The sequence below is a fragment of the Alosa sapidissima genome, chromosome 1 (assembly GCF_018492685.1).
Source record: "Alosa sapidissima isolate fAloSap1 chromosome 1, fAloSap1.pri, whole genome shotgun sequence".
NCBI classification, from domain to species: Eukaryota; Metazoa; Chordata; class Actinopteri; order Clupeiformes; family Clupeidae; genus Alosa; species Alosa sapidissima.
In genome coordinates, this window is record NC_055957.1 from 29,582,537 (window position 1) to 29,604,632 (window position 22,096).

Consider the following 22,096-nt stretch of genomic DNA (forward strand, 5'->3'; position numbering starts at 1 on the left):
GAAAGAGAGCAGCTGGTGTTAATCCTGGGAGGCGTGCGGGGAAACGAGTGGCTGAACGGGGCGCTTAGTGCCGGTCGCCTCATCATGCCGCCACCTCACGGAATCTTTTAATTGCCAGTCCAAGAGCTCTGGAGGGCGGTTGTCTCCAGCAGACCTAAGGACTGTGTTTGTGTCTGTGTTGGTATAGAGACTGGTTTTGTTAGGTGCTACTGGCAGAACCATGTGTTATTGTGCATGAGTGCTTGCTGTAAGAGACTGTGTGCATGTATTTGAGTGCATGCATAACTGTGTGTGTGTGCACACAACTGTTTGCAGGGGAGGGTGAAGCCGTGGTTGTGAACTATCTTGCTGTTAATGGGCCGAGTCATAAAAAGCCTGGAACTGTATTATAAATGCCTTCATTAATGGCTTGTGTGAGTTACCGTCTGAGCTCCTTTTCAGATATTTTAATCTCAAGCATGTGTCATGTAACCTCTGTCAGTCGGTGGCTGCCTCTGAAAATAACACCTACTCCCACTTCATGTGAAGTACTTCCCTAGGTAATGAATCTGAATGCTAGGCTGTAGACTCAAGTAAATATGGGTTTTTATATGCAACCCACCAATCCAAGGAAATCCTGTTACTTTACTTGCATTACTTGCTGTGTGCGGAATAAATTCTGCAGTTCCAAAATGGATACGGGCAAAGTATGGTGTAACATTTTTACTGGCAGTTAGACTAAATGCCTTAATAGCCAAGCGTGCTCTACCATTCAGATAAGGAGACTCTGTCCTCTAAATGGTGCTTTCCTAGATTGTTCAGATGTTGCCATGGCATGACCCATTTCCTGGTTCTTCAGATGCTATTTCACTCCTCCTGCACCTTATGAAGAGAGTCCTTTTTGTGATTGTCTTCTCTGTACACCGTTAATTTATGAGCAGAAACCAGAGCATCTCTAGACCATGCATACACACACCTGTGCTATTGGGAGGCTCTAAGTCTTATAGCGTGCTGAGCACTGAGAATATCTTTGTTGGTAAGGTAGAGGAGAAGCAGGAGCCCCCCCCCCCCCCCCCCCCCCCTCCCTCTCCCTCACTGGTGGAGCTTAAGTCCCTAGATGTTTGAAGATGAGTCACTAGAGCCAAGGTGATGGAATCTGATGTCTCTCTTTCTCCCTCCCTCCCTCCCTCCCTCTCTCCCCCTCCCCCCTCCCTCCCTCTCTCCGCGGCCAACTTCTAAATACAGAATGCCTTCTCCTTTTTCCCAATACTCCTTTGATCCCTTTCAGTGCTTGGTAAAGGTGGCACACACACACACACACACACACACACACACACACACACACACACACACACACACACACACACACACACACACACACACACACACACAGAGCTTCACAAATGTGCACACTATGCCCTTGGTGTGTGTGTTCATGCGTTTGTGTAGTGTGTCTGTATGTATGGGTATCTTTTTGAATCTTTGTGTGTGTGTGTGTGTGTGTGTGTGTGTGTGTGTGAGAGAAGACATTAGAGACCGGTAAGCAAGAAAGAGAGAGAGATGTATTCTTTTGCCCTGGGGGTGTATTTAACAAAAAAGCAAAGCGGAACAAAAGGGTGTCCTCTGTGAGAGGCTGCGGGCGAGAGACACTCAGCGAGTCAGAGATGCGAGGCGGCCCCCTAACGCGGGAAGCATGAGCACACGTACGAGCAGGAAATAAACATCTCACCTGCTCGTTTCCCACCCCCCCTCAGGGCTTTCTTTCACCCGCTGCCTCGCTAAAAGACCGTGGCGCAGAAAGACACAGACACACACCCACACACAGAAAAAAAACAGTCGGCGTGGCCATGGCAACGTTGAAATGAGACTCTTCCTTTTCAGTGAGAGTCTTTCAAAAAACCATTTCACAGTTAGATATCCTTTTCATGTTCATCTCCATGGCGTTATAGCTCTCTGTGTGCGGTGGCCTCACCTGGAATGCTTTGTGAATAGATACCACTGCATCCAGACGGTGAGCAGCACTGTTGTGCAAGACTGTTGAGGGAACTAAACGACTCCGTGTCCCCAACGACTCCGTGATGGAGCCCGTAATGGTCTCCCTGTAGAGCGCGCAGGTGTCTGTCCCGTAGTGGTAGCGCAGGTTGCCCCAGGTGTCTGCTGGGCTGGGCTGTGCTCTGGCAGTGATGGATGGCTTAACCGCCATGATGTCTGTGTGAGTGAAGAAGCTTGAGTCTATTTCCATAACGTGCCCATCTTTTTAACCGACTCACGGGAACAGAACACCTGGCTCCTGGCAGTGACCCTGTGTGTGCCTTTGTCTTTGTGTGTGTGTGTGTGTGTGTGTGTGTGTGTGTGTGATAAGGTGTGTGACTTTGTTTTTTGAGGTGGCCCTTTGCATATGTTCTCTTCCAATTTGCATGAGCCATGGAACGTGATATGCTAAAAGTGGCTTTTTCTGGTTGGAAGTTGGAGCTGTCTGTGAGAACAAAGACGCACATTTACACATAGACACACACATGACTTTCCAGTCTGTTGGCACAGCAGCTTTCAGGAAAGTCAGGTCTGTGGAATTGTTGCCTTGTAGTGAAGTCTCTCACACACGCACACACACACACACACACTATGGCTCCCATTTCCCACACAGTGTCTCTGTAGAATGCCTTTGGGGCATGGACTGCTAGGAAAGTCCATTACCACACCAATAACTGACTTCAACGAAAACACACAAAGAGGGGTCTAATTTGCTGTTGCTGTGCCCTCTAAGCCGATCCAGGATCAGTTGTGTTGGTCCAGTAACCCACTCCTCTGACACTGACACCCTACTCTTGTAGTCTCTCTCAGACCCTCTCTTTCATTGTATCTTTCCAGCTCGCGGCCACTGGCAGCTGACTCTGTCATTAGTGTGATACTGGCACAAACATGGCACCGGCCCGCGCCAGATCCGGCCCAGATTTATTTGTCAATACACATCCACACACACATCCCTGCTGGAAGAGGGCTGTGTTTGCTGTGCTGCTGTCTTGTCTGTGAGTGAATGGGCGTTCAAGTCCGATATATAAAGGCTGCGTTTAGCAGCATTCAGCTCCCATCCTGCAGTCTTGCCGCAGAGCCATTGTTACGCCCAAACAAAACCTTTCCGAGGAGAGCCAACACAACAGACAAACGTTGCTGCCAGCTTAGCTCTGTTCTCTTGTTTGCTGTCTCTCACTCTCTTTCTCTCACACCCAGACCCAGACACACACACACACTTCCACAAACCACCCCCAAAATCTCTCACACACACACAGTAGTGATGCTGTATCGGGCAAGCATCTGTTTCCTTATTGAGTTCCTGACACAGTGGGCCTTGTTATTACTGAGGGAGGCATCTTTGTGTCGTTATGCCCGCTGGCAGAGCTAATATTTGCCCTCAGCTGACCTGCCTCCTTTCACAGGAACCCCCCACAGATCACCACACACACACTTTCAGGTCAGCTCGCTCTATCTGTCTCTCTCTCTCACTCACACACACACGCACGCACATGCACGCACACGCACACGCACACACACACACACACACACACACACAAACAGGGCTTCAGTGGCACTTATCCTCAATACTTTTAAGATCGCTGTGAGCTCAGGGTCAGGGCCTAAGAAGAGAAGCCTCTAGGCTAGATGAGAAATCAAGATTGGGACTAAATGTAGGTGTACACTACCAAAAGAAGCCTCTGGGGTCAGGGGGCAGGTGGAGTTTAGGTCTAAAGGATGCCTCAAAGGAATCAGATGGATGTGCTGATCTGTTTTATTGTCTTGTCTATGTATTTCTTGGAGAACTTCAAAATGAAATGGTTTGTCTGAAGATTGATCCTATAATTACTTGTAATGAGCTGATACAGAGGGCAGTGTTGCTTAGCTCAGTATCGCTGATGGGAGACATTTTTTTGGTTTGTTTCTTTATCTAGAAAACTGAAATTCTGAAAACTTGTTGTTCACCCAATCAGGACACCAAGGAACGGGTCCTGTGATTGCAGTGGCAACATATCTGTAAAAAAAAAAAAAAAAAAAAAAAATGTTGCCACGTTTGATCATTACTTTAAGGACGACCTACTCCTGCTTGTTCACCGTAGCCCCTCTGTGATCGTCCGCCCTGGCTGGACCCAGCTCTGGGAGGGGCTCGGCTAATGGCGGAGGCGTGGGGTGATGCGGCCCCAGCAGCAGGGCTCCGGTGTCTCGGAGGCCCTCTGGAGGAATGTGACCGGTGCCTTTGGGCAATGGAAGCAGCACATCCCCTGTAAATGTTGCATGCCCTCGAGCTCAGGTCGTCTTACCGCAGGGCGCCAGACGTTCGTCTCATCCCCGTCCTCGCCCTGCGCTAGTGGTGTGCTGGATCGATCTCGAGGCGAACTCTGCCCCTCCCTGCCACCGCACAAGCTGGAATCCATGGATCCGGCCTTGCATCGCCTCCACTCAAACCCCACCACATCCCCAACCCACCCCCACCCACCACTTAGGGACTCTGAGCTACTGTTGGAAGAATTACTTTATTGCATAGCTGGTCTTAAAACAGATGAATATCACAGGGCCAAACATAAGATAACAGGCAAGTAAAAGGCATTGTATAGATAAAGCGGTAATGCATAAATAAAGTATGGTATACCCATCCTCTCTGATCACTTGGCCTCCAGAGACCACTGTTGCTACTGCAAGAATCCATACTAGACCAAGCCAATGGAATCTTTGTATTGGTATGGGTGTGTGTATCTGCTTGGTGTGTGCTTGAGAAGGCATGTGTATTTATGGATGTGTCTTGTGTCTGTATTACACTGTCCGATCTTGGGCATTTCTCGTCTCCAGTGCAGGCTGTGAACGTATGCCAGATGTGAGCTATTAGTCAAATCACATCTTGCAGATTGCATTCGGCTTGTCTACACACAAACAGACGTGAGCCCAGACACCAAAATGGGCATTTATAAATGTCATAAGGCATTTCAAACCCACACATTACAAGATTTTTAATGTCCAGTAAGCAGCATTAGTTTAAAAAGGGAATAATGTTAATCAAGATTGCATTCCAACTTTGTGAAGGACAAGGACAGGACATGCTGAGGTGCCTGAATCCTTTACCTCTCAGCCTTTAATGCTTTAAAAATGACTGCAGAACCCCACGATTTGAGTTCAGTGTCTATCAGAGGATGTTGTACTGTAGTTATTATTAATCTGTGAGCAGGATTATGCAGATATCATATAAACCCACTAGCTATCATAAAGTTTAAATAAAGCTCTAAATAGGCTACATTTTGGCAAGGAAAATATCTGTTAGGAACACTAGCGCATGCATGGTTTAGATGGCTGATGGATATATTTTAATGCTTCTGAAAACACTGATCACAACATAGATCAGACTAGCAATTTTTTGTTTTGTACACAAGTCTTAGTGAGAAGTTACATTGTTGAATTATCGATTTACACTTGGATTTGAATAAACTGAAAGCATAACGGAACAACATGTTCAAGTTCAACATGTTCAAATAGCCTGGCTATCCCTGATTCAAGATACTTGCCTCAGATATATAAGTAAGGTTGTGGCATTTGGTCGTTGGAAAACATGAAGCACTGTTGGTCTTCAGTGGGGATGTAAGATCCGATATGAGAGGCACTTGTGAGATCGCATTTTGATGCCAGGTGTATACGCAACTGCTTAAAGGTGTGAAATGGCCTAGATTGAATACTGTGTACCAGGTGTGAATGGGGCCATAGTGTGTGTGTGTACACCTGAGAGGTTGTGCGGCTATGAGATTTCCCCTCTTTGACGAACTATCTGCTGTCAGTTGTCCCCAGCCTGCACCAAAAAATACCCAATTTAATCCCTTTTTTTTTTATTACTTCCCACAAAATGTCTGCTAATGTCTGTCAGTCCACCGCTCTGCAGTCTGCACCGTGCCACATTCTAGTCTGCAGGTTTCTCAAGTGCAGGTTTCTAGATCTGAAGTTGGCCAGTTTCATCAGGTTGGAGATCGGATTCACCCCAACGGGTTTGGTTGCGTTGGGGAGTTTTCTTACAGCGGCGACAGGAAGGCTGGGTCAGGAAGCCAGGCCGCCAGAGGCCTTAACGGTGTGCCGTTACAGTGCAGTGCTTTTCTAGATGGTGACTTCACAACACCACTCCGTACAAAGGTATTTCTAGATGTATTGGTGTAAATGTGTACATATGTGTATCAGTGCATTATTGGGCACATATATGTATGCATGGATCTGTACATGTGTGGGTGGTTGATTCTGTGTGTGAGTGTGAGAGAGACACACACACACACAGTAGAATGAGGTCAATGGAGCTCCTCCTGTAGAGAGAGTGTGAGAGAGAGGAGAGACAAAATCGTCAGAGGAGAAGACGTGAAAGGGATATCTCTCGCTCTAATAATCCAATTCGCTCCTCACCACACACACGTGTCTCCTGAAAAGTGTCCCCAAGTGATGTGCTATCCTCCCTCTTATCTGAAATGGCAATCTGCATATTCTAAGAAGCTCTTGCCTAAAGGGAAGATTACATTCAGCAGAAAGGAAATTGGCTGCCGACTACACAGACAGCAGGTGCCCTTCTTGGCAGTGTCCTCCAACACTTCTGTTCCTCTCTCTTGTTCACCAGGCTCAGTCTATTAATTTAAAGAGTTACATCATCTCTTGATTTGAAATGGTATGAACACACAAGTTTCAAACACACAAGTGCTTGGTTGTTATTATGTTAACGGTCTAACTGGTAGACTCTGTGCGCAAAGGGGTGCGTGAGAGTATCAACAACAATATCAGGTTTTTATGAGCACTGTGGGTCGAAGAGATAACCGTGTAAGAGTCTGAGAGATCAAGCCTCAGAGGCGACCAGGAGGTGCTGTTGGAAGAACAGCTTTATTAAATAGTAGCTCCCTGAACAAATAATGCTCATGGTGGGAGCACTGATAGCATAATTAAAAAATGAGGGATAGTATAGATAAAGCACTAAAGCACCAACTATACATTAACCCATTTAAATGTTCGTGGAGTCCAATGAGCTCAAGCTGATCTGTTTGTTTAAATACTCCGTGTTGAAGTGGCGGTGAGCAGCCTCCGATCTTTGAAGGCGGCTTGTAAAGTACCAGTAAGACGAGGCGATTTAAGAACAGACCTGAGGGCCTTCTTGCGCGGCTTTAGTTTAGCCCCTGTCCCTTGCGGTGCCTGCTGCTGTGTGGGTAGAACTCCAGAGCTGAGCTGCGTCACACAGCAGATTCCAGGCAGGGGCCGACCGTCCGTGATGGACAGCGGTAGAGCCCATTAATGGTAAATTATGACTGGCAGTGGTAGATGTGGTTTCTGAGTGAATTCTGGGCAGTAGGGGGGTGGGCGATGTGGTGGTGATCATAATCACAGAGTGTAGGTCAGCAGCCGCCAATGCTGCCAAAGGTAGCCAGGCGGGGATTCAGGGCCAGAAAATGTCTTTAGTAGCCAAGTGCGTGTGATGCCTCCAAATGTCTGCGTGAGTTTGAAGATCTGTAAGCTGCTTGAGCTCTGCATCTGTTGGAGAGAAGTTTTGGATGGAAGTATAAGTGTAATTGGCAAACAACAATAGTAGCAGCATCAGCAGCAGCAGTGCGATCCGCTCGCTCACACACTCGAACACTAATCCAGAAGCATGCCCAGGGACCTGGCTGTTCTAGAGGCAGATGCTGATGGATTGGAAGATGGTGGAAAATTATGGCCTCGAGTCTGAACAAAGCCCCCCCCCCCCCCACACACACACACACATGCAACTGTTACACACAGTAGACACAAGCTGTAGAAGTTTTGAGACCTCTGAAAACATGCTCTGTTCCCTCTCTCTCTCCGTCTCCTCTTTATCTTTCGTCTGATGGATGGACTCTGCTGCCTGGGGAGCCAGGGCACCTCTTTAGAGGAAGACAAAGTGCAAATGGGCAATCAGTTAAAGTGCGAGCTTGCGGATCATCTCTGCGCGACACGGCCATCAGTCAACGCAGGGGAGTGTTAACAAGGAGAGCGGGAGAGAAGGTGTTTTTTAGAGAATTGAAAAAAAGAATGTAACCGCTCTTTACTGTGACCCACCCTTGTACACTCTCCAACCTGGAGTGGATTTTGAATGAGTAGCCCAGCTCACGGAACAAGTGCAAGCAATTGGCTGGCCATCTGACACGCAGTGCCTTTCATATCCACCTGTGTGCCCCCTCTGGCCCTGTGTTTCCCTGTCCTGATAAGGCCTTACATAAGTCCTGAATAAGTGCCTTTTATAAGGGCCTTGTCCATTAATCAATGCAATCTGTGCTGTGATAAGGGGAAGCCACGTGGTCCCTCTGTCTCTGCGGTGAGGAGATTGCATCTAATGAGATTAGGGGGCCGTGGCCCCCATAAGTTCCCATAGTCTCTCCATTCGGTGTCTTTACCGTCCATGGATGAGCGCTCTGTTGACCACAGAGACCTCCGTGTGAGTGTGTCTCCTCTGGCCTTACTGATCGTTACAGCCAAAGCTCATACACGTTGACTCAAAGTCTGGAACTCCTGGACCATGGTGACCTAACACATTGTGGCACCATCAGGGTAGGCTACATCATCAACATCAAAAAGATGCAAGTCATGCTGTGAAACAGTGGGCTTGTGACTGAAAATACTGTAAGAAGCAGAAAACTCCAAACCCTACTCGCAACAGTGACTTCCCTCAAAGCCTTAAGTAAGACAGCGTGATCGTCTACAGTATAATGGAGGCTTGGATCATGTACGTTAGGCCCCTTGTGCTGAGGACTTGCTGTATCAGTAAGCAGTTAAGCTCCCCTTAAGCCACAGGGGCAAATGGCTCCCAAGGCTTTCGAGTTGAAACCTATCGCTCTACCTAAGTATGCATTAGAGGGAGTATGGATACTCACTATGCATTAGTCTGCGGAGTTATGTCGAGTAAACACTTACAGCACTCTGACATAAAATAACAGAATTAATTTCTTGTTTAATTACTTTTTCATCTTCCTTATGGCCGTCTAAAGGCACTTAGGTATTTTGCTCCAGTTAGGTTGTAAATAACAGCTCTGAGCCTAATTCAAGCAATCTGTACCGGTTCCAGTTTTTTTCCCCCCCCATACCCCATTCCCCTAAAAGTGCTTAATTGCTATGAAAAAAAAAATCTGTCAGTAAATGATAAATGAAAGAGTAAAGGATAAAACATTATCTGATATTTCAGCCTCAGTAGTGCACCCACCTCAGCCTTGGCACACTGGCATCAGTGTGTGGAACCCTTTGGCTGCAGTCTGCCTGAGTATGAGGAGACGGTGTCCATACGCAGCCATGTGTCCATCAGTGATGCCTCTTGATGCTTTTCCTGCCCCTCCCTCTCCCTCCGCTCCTTGGCCTCCCTCTCCCTGCACGTCCACTCCTCCTCCATGCGGCAGGACATGACGAGTGAGAAGTGCCATCCGCCGTTCTCCTGGTCACCTGGTCCTCCACCTTTTCCAGCAGCCTGGTCACCTGCACCCTGTCCTGCGCAGTTTTGTTGTTCACCACGTGGCACCTGTAGCGACAGGCGCCCAGCACCCAGTGCAGCTGCTCGCCAGTGCCCTCTAGGTACTGCTGGAAGGTGCGCCCCTGTCCAGGATCCAGCTTGTCCCCCAGCGTGAACACTAGCACGGTGTGGCTCCAGACCCTGGGGGTGAGCAGCTCCATGCGGGCCTGCAGGGCGGCGCTCTCCCGCCGGCTGAAGTGCAGTAGGGGCAGCACCAGCAGCAGGGCGTGGGGCCCCGGGTCACAAAGGATCAATGCGCCCAGCAGCTCCAGCTTCTTGCTTTTGGACACCTTCCTCCTCCTCCTTTTCCTCCCCTCATTCTCTTCCTCCCAACTTTCTCCATCATCCTCATCCCCTTCCTTGTCACCCTCTTCCTCCCACGAGCACCACCCGTAGGTGTCCACCAATAGGAGGCAACGTCCGCTGGCCTCTCCCCGGGCAGCCTCGGTGCCCCATCCGCCCCGCGTGTCAAAGGCCTGGCGACCGAGCAGCAGGTTGCCCAGAGAGCTCTTCCCCACGCGGCTGGGCCCCAGCACCAGCAGCCTCAGCTCTGAACCTGAGACAAAAACAACACGCTACTGTTGTTAGCATTAGCATGTGAGTGTTCATAGAAAAGCGCAACACACATACACAAAGCAGTAGTCCTCAGTTATAATCCAGTTCATTGTTTCATCACATTTTGTTAAATGGTCCTCATGGATTTCTCGCTGTCGGCTCTGTGTATTCTCTCAAAAGAAACTCTAGCATTCATGCAGTCATCTTGGTTCTACAAAGTGGAAGTGTAAAAATGGTCTTGGGCAGCAGCGTATGTATGTTCGGAGTTCAAGCGTCACATTGCCGGTACTCTAGCGGTACTCTACAGGCTGGAGTACCGCTCCTCTAAACCTTTTAAAGGCTATTGTTTGTAGACCATCCCCCTGGCAGCAATTACTGTTGACTCTGCCATTTCTGGCATTTTAGAGGGGTTTGCTTTTTCTCTTCCCTTTTCTTCTCTTGTGTAAACCATGTTTAAAGGATCCGGGGCGAGACAAATGGGATGAATAGGCTCTGATTTGACAGCGTGGCAGAGACATTTTAGACAACAAGAGTCATTTTTCATTTGCATTCATGTCCCCTACAGGCATGATAGAAGCCAGTGATTATCGCCCGCTCACTCCCTGTCTCGTTCTCTCATTCGCCTTTTAGGATTCCCCCCGCAAAATGCATTTTTACAGAGAATTTTACAGAGAAGTCTCTGGACAAAAGCAATGACCTACAGTAATACTTTCAACTGAAAACCGCCTTACCTCTAACTTGTAAGTTCCCGTCGTCCATTCGCTACCATCAATAGTCATTGAAACCTCGGCTTTTGAGAAGTCTGTTAGTACCGGTAGCACTGTTAATGCCAGCTTGTCAAGTCAACACAAACTGATGCCTTTGAAAGCCTGAATGTCTTTAGAAGAGGTCTTTATACACCTCCTATTGCAAAGGGGTTGTGTGCACATGACCATGCCCAGTAACAGATTGCAGCTTGGACGGCTGCCTATTACGTTTTATGAATGTTAACCAGGAAGGGCAGGCAGGAGTAGAAACACTCGAGTAGAGTTTTAATACAGCATTGTCCGTGAAGTAATAAAATCACAATGATCATGACTATGTAAGCACACACAAAAACACACACATGCACTCTCATATTCCAGCAGAGCGGGAATGGGTGTGGGGCTTTTGTTTGTGATCTGCACATGGTTTTTTTTTATGTTCTCTTTTATTGTGATGATAACAGCAAACCCTAACTGCAAGAGGAAGAGGGAAGGGCAGCAGTTTAAAAAGCCATGAAAATAGCAAATGCAGGTGAAGAGAGAGAAGTGTGTTCAGCAAAGACAATCTAAACCAAACTCTGTAACAATTGCAACATTGCCAATTTGTGTCTCTGAGACTCAAGTGACAACCCTGCACCAGAGAAGAGAGACGTAACACCTTTAACAGCTGCACATGTAACGTCCTGTGTGCTGAATGGCACGTGGGCCCTTTAAAGCTGCCAAGACCAGCTCCTGTGCTGTCTGATGGATGCTAATGTCATACATGCCCACCACCCGGTCAGTGATCAGTCATTCTGGCACACAGAACTGGAGCTGCAGTAAGTGCTCTCTGCAGCCCGTAATCCGGTTCACTACAGGACCGCGTCACAGATGAACTACATCAGGGACTCGTATTGCATGCTCTCCATGTCCTTCAATCAGGTCTGGCCCATATAGACTAGAAGTAATGTGTTACACAACATACAAATATGTGTCCGTGATTTCCTCATACAGTTTTAGTTGCCTCACAGAGGATTAATGCCTCACTCAGCACACAGATATCTGTCATTTATGTACTTCTTTCTCAGTAATGGGCTAAATGGGCAGTCATGAGCTGGAGCTTGGAGGTCTGATCTGAGAGCTGCACCTGACATTGGCCTGTGACTGGCCCACAGATTGAATCCCTGTGCATGGAAGCAAACCTGGGCGAACGTTTGCAAACAGTTTTCCGTTAGCCTTGAGATTTCGGCGAACAATTGCTAACAGTCTGAGGAGGTAGTTCTCCGCGAACATACAGTGGAACTGGACGTGAGATTGATGAAGGCAACAATGCAATTACCGTTACAATGGAATGTTAACACCAAATCGTTCAAATTGAATTGTTCAGAGAAAACATGTTCACCACAAGTCATGTTCGCCAGTGTTTGGCAGATTTGAACGCACCTCTGGGCTCTCTGTTTGCTCTCCCTCTCTGAAGGATCAAGGGCTGGAGAACACACTGCTCTGGGCCACAGCTGTGTGTGCCTGACCCTTGTGTGCCTGACCCTTGTTGCATCACCCTTGTTGCATCAGACGGTTACCTAAAAGCAATTACATGTAGGGAACAACATGAGGTATTACATTTATATTAAAGGGTGTTAGTTTTATCCAATCCTTAGGAATTGGCTGTTTTATTTTTCCACTCCAACTTATGCAATGAATCATGACCTTAATTATTTAACTTTATTTGTGGTTCAGTGTGTCAACTAATGTACAATAGTAGGTAGATACAAATGGAAGGTTTGGTGTGACTTTGACTGTAACTGTGACTTTGACCATAAACTCTTAACTCCTAGTTACCCCATGGTCAGCACATGCATCTTTATTATGTATGCTGTTTTATTCTGCTAAACACGGAAGGCTGTGTTTTACACACACACACACACACACACACACACACACACACAACCCTGCAGCTCTGGGCAAGATGACGCACCAAGTAGCACCTGGCGCAGTAGGTCTGAATCACTGTGGTGGTGAGGTGGCTGAGGAGGAGAGGAAGGAGAGGGTGTGGGATAACATTCTAGATGAGAAAGGGATGACAGTTGATGGAAGGAGGAAAGATAGAATAAAGGCGAGAGGAGTGGGTGAAGAGAATGTGAGTGGGAGAGAGGCAGAGGGAGAGAGGGAGTGGATAGAGAGGAAAAAGACAAAAGAGGGGATTTGTGGGATCAAAGAGGAGCTCGGGAGGAGGATCACAGTAGATGGGAGGGTGGCATTCCTTCAGGCCAGGACTCGAAGAGCGGCGAGCACGTGCTCCTACTCCCCCACCCTCCTCCCTCTCTCCATCCGCTGTGGTGATTAGAAGGGCTTTGCTGTCCACACTTCATACTGTGTCTTTCTCTTACTCAGCACTGATGAACTGCTGCCAACATTGTGTGTGTGTGTGTGTGTGTGTTTTTGTCTCGTCGTGTCAGCCTGTCTATGGCTGCATCCACACTCCTCCGTTTTAAAATGTTTCATTCTGTATACACTCTCTGTCCACACACAGGTTTGCAAATTCTGAATCTGGTCCGCATGGGACACCTATCGACAGAAGGTGGACACCTGAAGCGTGGAACACATGATCATTCGCACAAATCACATGGCCATTTGCGCCATTGTCACCATTGCTCTGCAGATGCTATAAAAGACAGTAATGCTACAGTAGTAAATACATTTCATCTTGGCCCTGCCTTGAAAACTAAAAGACAACAATTGTGTCACCAAAATTCTGTGGTTGATGTTTTTAGTAAGGTCTCACCTTTGAAAGTTTTAGAATATCTTACTAGCACAGATAAAAAATTAAAAAAAAACATATTTAAACACAATGTTCTGGCCATTAAGTACAGTAGCCTTAGTTGCTGAAATGGCTTTAAAATAAATAAATAAACAAACAAACAAACATTTCATCATGTCTCAGTGTTGCACTCACCACTGGGAGACTAGTAATGGACATCATGGTGAGTCAAGACACATCAGACTGACCAGATCCAGTCAGGAAGAGAATGTGGACTTCTTTGTTTTCCAATGAATATGGAGACCGTTTCAGATCGCTTTTTCAGGAGCTCAAACGGCAGAGTAGTGTAGATGAGGTGATGATGAAAATGTGGTGATGATGAAAATTCGGATTTTAACAGGAAAACAAAATGGTGTGGGCGTAGCCTATGCGTCTGCCGCTCTGCCTGCCAGATAACAGTCTGTGTATGCACACAGCTGCAGTGTGTGTGTGTGTGTGTGCTGTTATGGAATGGCAAACATGTTTGGTTCTGGGTCTTGGGGTGGGTGTGTGTGTGTGGGGGGAGGTGTTTGTGTGTTTCCTTACATCTGTGGAAGGGGTGAAGTGTCCACATCCCTGTGCATGTATGTGTGCCCTCCTGTCCTTGAACACCTTTCAGTTCATGTTTTTGCCAAATCTCACCCTTTGCCCTCCCTATCCCATAATCACCATCCATCTGGCTGTGCAGGAGATTAGTGTGTGCGTGTCACTGTGTTTCTGTCTCTTGGCCTCTATGTGTGTGTGTGTCTGTGTATGTGTTTTGAAGTTGTCTTGTCATGTGTATACACACACACACACAGTTGTAGTCCACATCTGTGAGGTCTCTTTATGAGGGAGTGTCTCTCCCTCTCTCTCTCTCTCTCTCTCTCTCTCTCTCTCTCTCTCTCTCTCTCTCTCTCTCTCTCTCTCTCCCCTCCATCTCCATGCCCCATGTGTGCTCAGGCAGGTTTAGTTAAAGTGTGTGTGTGTCCACATCATGGTGTGCCATACAGATGTCCCTCTTGAGCTGCCAGGAGTGGAGGGAAATAGAGAAAATGTCCGAGGCCCAGGGAGAGGCAGGCCCTCAATCAAACACACCTCACTGCAGTTCAGATGAGGGAACGCGTTCGCAGTTCATCTGTGCCGAGATCAGTCCAGAGGGTGTCTGACTAACAGGCCCCATCTTCATCAGCAACTGACTCGTTACTGGATGTGCACGTGTGTGCACGTGTGTGTGTGTGTGTGCACGTGCGGGGGATTATGTGTCAGCGAGAGGGGGATAGAAAGTGACCTTTGTGCCCCAGTCATTTCTGTTTCCTTTGACGCTTGTAGCTCAGGCGGGCGCCAGCTCCCTGCTGGACATGTTCGCATGCAGGGCAGAGAAGGGCAGAGCCGAGCGTGTCGGAGAGTTCACCGCCTCTTTCCCCGTCACCTGCTACCCACACTCAAGAAGAGAGTCGGTCTTTGAGCAAGGGCAGACAGGTGAAGCGGGTGTTTGTGTTTCTGAAAAAGAGTGTGTGTGTGAGTGAGGGAGGGAGAGAGGCTTGTGTGTGTGTGTGTGTGTGTGTGCGCATGTGGTGGTACAGGAGAGAACAGGAGAGGTCAAGTGTGCTCCTGCTTTAATGAGCAAAATTGATGTTTGATGTAAGGGTTCGTGAGCGAGAGTGATAAAGAAAGGTGTTTCGCCACAGCTCATAGTTCTGGCGTAGCTCAGCGGTTTCTGGGTTGTTCTGTCCTTGGCCGGAGTGGTGGCATGTTTGACAAGTGGGTTCGCAGTCTTAACACTTACCTCCAGGCCTCCACAGTATGCATTAAACATCACAGTGACTCACACTCACATGCACAGGCTAATATCTCTCTCATTCATGGCTAATATCTCAGAGGGCTATTGTCTAATCTGCCTAGTTTTTTTCTAATACTCTCATTCTCTTTTTCTTTCACACACTCATAAAATCAGATACACAGAGCTAATCTCTCTCTCACTCTCTCACACACACACACACACACACACACACACACACACACACACACACACACAGCCGATCAGCCCTGTCATTCAGGATGCATGTGAAATCAAAATGGCAGCCGTGCTTTTTTACAGATTCCATGTGAAGCCCTGGCGTACTGGCAGCGAGGTCTATCAGAGGGCCTCAAACAGCCTGCCATGTCCCTGTTTTTACGATCACGGTCCCTCTGGAGAGGGCTACAGAGAGGAGCCAGTCCGTGTTGAAAGCTCATTACGGTGGCCCCGGTCTCTCTTCATGTTGCTGATGTGCTCTGACCTTAACTGCCGTGGCCTGGCCCTCATGGGGATCGGTGTCGGAGCCTCCCAGCAGGATGCCAGTGCGGTGGAAGCCTCTCCTATGCCTCACTGCTCAAGCTCAGGCTCTTGGAGCCCATAATCGTGTGTGTGTGTGTGTGCGCAGTGGAGTGCATTACAGCCCTGTTGTGTTGTTGCTGCTGCTGTTTCCTCTGTTGGCAGTTCGGTCGGTGCTTTCTCCCTCCATGTCTCCATTCCATCTCTTTATTGGTCTCTCACTCCCATTCCTCCCTTTCTCTCTCTCTTTCTCTCTCTCTCTCTTTCTCTCTCTCTCTCTTTCTCTCTTTCTCTTTCTCTTTCTCTTTCTCTTTCTCTGTCTCTTTCTCTTTCTCTTTCTTCCTTCCTCTCGGTTTCACCTCTCCCTCAACCTCTCCCCAGTTCCCTCTCTTCTGTCCTGACTGGCATTTTCAGAGCAGTGTGAGCAGGCAGACAGGGGGAAGCTGCAGTGGAGAGAGAGAGAGATAGAGATAGAGAACAAATTGGAGATATACTGTATTGGGAACATGACCTACGAGAGGTCATACTGCAAACCTGACAGAGACAGGGGTGGTGGGGAGAGGGAGGCAGGGCCCTGTATGGAACATGAGAAGGACTGGTTGTTGACTAATTACTCATGATTAATGATTGTTATTTATGAATCTATGTCTACAAATGCTGTGCTACGCCATTGAAATTGAATAGAGGTAGAGGTAGAGGGGGAAATTATAGACTGACAGATCAAACACATTAGGGAAAGGGAAAGACAAAACTGGAGAGAGGGAGGGACTAGATCAAGCAGGAAAGTGCAATACCTGCCTGTGATTGAGTGACAGCCTGAGAGAAAGCCAGGGACAAAATGACATCCCTAACTCACGAGGGAGGTGGGAAAGGGCCAATAATGGTAGGGGGTGGGATGGGATGACTCATTTGTTCTGGGCTGAAACTGTGAGTGAGGGACCGATAGAATGAGAGAGTGGTATGGAGAGAGGGGGATAAGAGAAGAATGGCTACTTCGATGGAGAAACGGGAGACAGTTGGGAGAGAGGAATGTGAGAAAGGGATGGTACAGACCGAGGGAAGACATGGTACTGTGAACAGGGAGGTGTGGGGGGTGTGAGAAAGGGATGGGTACAGACCGAGGGAAGACATGGTACTGTGAACAGGGGAGAGACGGAGAAGGATGAGAGATAGTGACAATGAATGATTGACTGTGTCATATTCTCAATCATCTCTTGAAGGTCACCCTGACTCTCAACTGCATAAGCAACTACCTCTCTCTCTCTCTCTCTCTCTCTCTCTCTCTCTCTCTCTTTCTCTTTCTATTTTTAGGTATGTAAATGCATTGTATAGGAATATAACTATGGAAGAAAAAGTAACCACAAGCTAAACTGCAAGCTGTTGTTATGAGTGTGGCTTACCAGCTTACCCCCAGGAGGAACGATTTCTCTGAGTCATCCAACCCACCCCCAGAAGGCCTGTGTTTGAACCTCCTACCACTACACCCACAGCACATGGGCCTATAGATCAGCATACAGTGAGCAGAAAAGTCCATGCTAGTCCATATAGCCTAGCTTACTGACAGCAGAGACACTACTCCATATAGCCTAGCTTACTGACAGCAGAATCACTAGTCCATATAGCCTAGCTTACAGACAGCAGAATCACTAGTCCATATAGCTTAAAGACAGCAGACTCACTAGTCCATATAGCCTAGCTTAGACAGCAGAGACACTAGTCCATATAGCTTACAGACAGCAGAATCACTAGTCCATATAGCCTAGCTTACAGACAGCAGAATCACTAGTCCATATAGCCTAGCTTACAGACAGCAGGAAGACTAGTCCATATAGCCTAACCTACAGACAGCAAAGACACTAGTCCATATAACTTACAGACAGCAGAGACACTAGTCCATATTTCCTAGCTTACAGACAGCAGAATCACTAGTCCATATAGCCTAGCTTACAGACAGCAGAATCACTAGTCCATATAGCCTAGCTTAGACAGCAGAGACACTAGTCCATATAGCCTAGCTTACAGACGGCAGAATCACTAGTCCATATAGCTTACAGACAGAAGGAAGACTAGTCCATATAGCTTACAGATAGCAGAGACACTAGCCTTCATATGTGTATACAGGGATGTAGTCCCTGGAAATAAACACGGTTTCTGCTGTGGTATTCAGCTGTTCCTGAGTACTTGATGATTCATAGCCACCTGCAAAATAGAAGCCGCATTACTACAGGGCATAATGTAGACCTATTTTCCACTTACGCATGTGGTTTATACCATTGCATTGTAGCACGTACTGTGATGCACTTTTTCATCAGGCCGAGTGCTCCCTGGTTAACACATCCCCGACCCTGGAGGCGTTCGCACCTTGCCCCACCATTTCAGCTCCAGGATTTCTTAATAAAAGTCTTTTGGTGCCAGATGTGTGTGTGTGTGTGTAAACGGGCTGGATTGGTGCTCAGCAAGCCGTGTAATTGAAATTACAAAGGGATTTTGTTTTTATGAAACGCATCACAGGGAGCTTAGGCTACATTACACGGCCGAGCGCAACACAGGCTCAATCTGCAGCCGATCTCAATGGACACAATCAGGCAGATATAAAACACATTATTTACTGCCTGCCTGATGGGGCCATCTCGCTCCCACAGTCACGTGGTCACATGGGCGGTTTTATTCAGAGCTGAGTAGACAAGCATGTGGACACGGCAGTGAATCACATGGTGTGCTCCTCCAACTGCACACTCATTATTCCATCCAATCATGCGTCCGCCTGTCCGTCCATCTAGCCATTGGTTTGTTTTCAGCATGAGGTTAAAGAGGGATGCGTCATTTTTGATGCTGACTGGCAACTCTGTAGTGAGATTCCTGGTTGGTTGACTCATAATTTTGATATGATATGATATATTACTGCTCTTGGCTACTCTCTCTGTCTGTAGCAATAACAGTGAGAGGCAGCCTATTTGGCATTCTGATAAATATTGCAATATATATGATGTCCACAAGGTTGCATTGTTTATGTTTTATTTATATATATATATATATATATATATATATATATATATATATATATATATATATATATATATATATATATATATATATATATATATATATATAAAATCATCATCCTGGGATTATAATCTGTGATTCAATTCCTCTGGCGTGTGTGTGAAATGAGATTTACCGTAAATTGTTTATGCGAGTTATAGTGCTGTGGCCCTGACAGTTCCCCCTCTCTCCCCTCTTCTCCTGTCCACAGCAGCCACTGGCTTCTTAGGACACACACACACACACACACACACACACCCACACCCACACACCCCTGCTCCCCGGAGGCACTTAAAAGAGATTTATTAAAAGCCAAATGAAACGGGGGAGCTTTACTGGAGCCGGCGGCTGGTGTGATGTTACGGCTAAACGGCAGCGACGGCCTCGAGGCAGAGGAGGAGGAGGAGGGGGTGGCTGGGGGGGTGATGGGATACGAGAGCTGCTGCTGCTACAGGAAGTGGTTATTTTGGGGACAGCCTGTGTACTGGTGGAGGTGGCTGTTGAGGGGATTTTAATGGCATGAGAGATGTTGGATATGCGTCTGGTACTGTCTGCTTCCTTTTTCACATTTGTGCGGTCAAAAGTAGACAGGGAAAGAGATGCTATCAACTTCCCATCCAACTGTGTGTGTGTGTGGGGGGGGGGGGGGGGTGATGCTATGGTTATGTCTCAGTCATGTCAGTCATGCTGAAGTTGAAAAGGTCATTACTGTCTGACTTCCGTGTTCCTGCAGCACGAACATGTCAGGTGGTCCATCTTTCACTGTGAACGGTCGCCATGGTCGGCATTAGCCAAGGCCGACGCCCCCTTCTTTCTTCCTCTCTCTTCCTCCCTTTTTCCCCCTCAACGTTTCACTCTCCCTCAAGCCATATCTCCCTCCTCCATAGCTTATCTGTTTCTCTCCAGCCACTCTCCCCGCAGTCTGTTGGTCGTCTTCTCTTTCTTCTCTTTCATCTCTCCATCCCTCTCTCCTCCCCTTCCCCGAGGCTCTTCTGGCCTCCACGCCCACAGCCTCATCAGAGCCGCGCTGTTTTGTGGCGTGCAGAGAGAGGGACAAAGATGGAGGGAGAGTTAAAAGTATAGAAAGAAGGAGGGGAAAGTAGGAGTGAAAGCAGGGAGGGAGAAGGACGTTTTAAGTAATTTGGCGCAGTTAAGGTATTTAGCAGAGAAGGAGAGAGAGAGAGAGAGAGAGAGAGAGAGAGAGAGAGAGAGAGAGACCGTATCTTCTTGCAGCTCAACCAAACACCAGTCTGGTCCAGTGCTCCCACCCCCTTCCGGCAGGCCCATCTCTCTGAGAGAGAGCCATCCGTTTTGAGCGGCGTCGGCTGCCTTCTGACACCTCCTCTGCTTCCTCCTGCCCACTGTCAGCTTGACAAAGCTGTTTACACCCTCATGTATAGTCACCGCTCTCTCAGCACCAGACAGACACACACAGAGAGAGAGAGAGAGAGAGAAACTGATTCTTTTTTTTGTCTCTTCCTTTTTTTTTTTTTTTCTTCTTCCTCACATGTTTTTTATGGTGAGTCACACTGTGTGTGTCTGTGTGTGTGTGTGTGTGTGCATACTCTGCTCTGCCTCTGGCTGGGCTTGGCTTGGCTGGCTGCGTCTGGTCCCCCTTGGCCGTGGAGGAAATCAGGTGTGTCTGAGGCGTGCCACGCTCAATATGCAGCCACCATCCATAACCAGCCCTGTCCATCTGAGGCATAGTCCGCGCCACCCACCACACTACCAGCCCTCGTCTCTGGCTGTGACAACGCTGCTGGGGAGCAAATGGGAATGAGACGAGGGGGAAGGACTGGGAGAGAGAATGGGAATGGGGGGGATAAAACTAGGAAAAGGACACTGAAAGAAGGGAATTGGGACAGGAAGACTGGGAGCAGGGAGTGAGAATGCAACTGAGAGGAGGAGTGGGATGTGGCATTGGTAGAAGGGAGGCTTGCGTGACTCATCAGCTGCGTGAGCGGTGCCTGCTCCCTCCGTCCGGCCGTTGGTCAGTCTGTCTGAGCACGTTGTGTTCTGTACTTTCCGTGCTGTTTAATGATCTCACAGGGCACACAGTCTAACAGATGCCTTAACATAAGACTTCAGTATACATATACAGACACATATATACATACACACAAGCGAGAAAAGCAGCTACAGCCTCTTTCTTGCTGCGTGTATGTAGTGTAGGATCTTGTATTGGTATTATTTATGATATTTATGCCCCCCTGTGCTCAGTGTGTATCTGTTGTGGATCAGGTAGAGATCCCTCTGGCCTGTGGGCGGTCAGACCCATAACTCAGGCCTGCACTACTGCATACATTCTCCTCATTTACAGCCCTCTCCCCGCTCCCCCTCCTCAGTCATATATCAGCACTGGCTCTCCTCGAGAACCCCTCTGCTCTTGGCCTATCCTCTATCATCTCCGGTGGCCAAGGCCTTCTGTCGCCCCACCAGGTCTACTTTAGGCCCATGTGTCGCCAATGCTTAAAGACGTGTGTGTGTGTGTGGGGAGTGAGGGTCTCTCTGGGGGATTCATTGCATCGAATATTCCTGGAAAAAGAGCACCAGGCCAATTTAAAGGTGTTTTTTTTATTTTTTTATCGGACAGTGATCAGACACAATTTGAAGTGAATGTTCTCAAGAGATGTTGGCGTTTGCCTCATGGTCTCTTCTGGGCTTCCATCAGTTTGCCTGCCTTAATAGGGGCATATCTGATCACCAATGAGATTCCGCCCTTTGTTTCACAGGATCATTCCGCTAACAATGCCCAGCATTCAGGAACAGAAGCCGTAATTAATCTCCGACACCATCCTACATTCCCCGAGTCCAATAAGACACGCACATCAATCTTGACTGCCTAATTAAAAGGGAACGATCCCGCGATTGGCCGCTGTGCGGGTGATTGTTACATCATCCTTCCTTTCCCTTGCATGCCTTTTGTGTCTCAAGGACATGATGTGTCTGCTATCAGTGCAGTTAGAATCACCAGCAGTGTTTTTCTGAAGACCCCGTCAAGGACACATGCTACTCTTACTACACATCCTCAGGGGACCTGTGTGTGTGTTGCAGATATGTGTATAAAATTTGAATTTGAAATTTGAATTTCCCCTGGGGATCAATAAAGTATCTATCTATCTATTTATCTATAAAAGGAAGAGAAAGAATGAGGCTGGGTGTGTAGGAGAGTCTTACATGTGTGTCTTTATACAGCT

At 47.7% G+C, this 22,096-nt stretch overlaps 2 protein-coding genes across 6 annotated transcripts in view; one reads left to right on the forward strand and one right to left on the reverse strand.

Annotated features, from left to right (window-relative positions):
* spsb4a (splA/ryanodine receptor domain and SOCS box containing 4a) overlaps window positions 1-22,096 on the forward strand; it is a 65,527-nt gene that overhangs the window by 37,140 nt on the left and 6,291 nt on the right. The window lies entirely within an intron of this gene.
* On the reverse strand, window positions 6,845-10,904 carry zgc:136870 (uncharacterized protein LOC664693 homolog). The gene is given in 4 exon segments (XM_042099536.1): window positions 6,845-7,503; window positions 9,188-9,415; window positions 9,418-10,043; window positions 10,774-10,904. Coding segments are annotated over 3 exon segments (861 nt in total). The 5' UTR covers window positions 10,802-10,904; the 3' UTR covers window positions 6,845-7,503; window positions 9,188-9,208.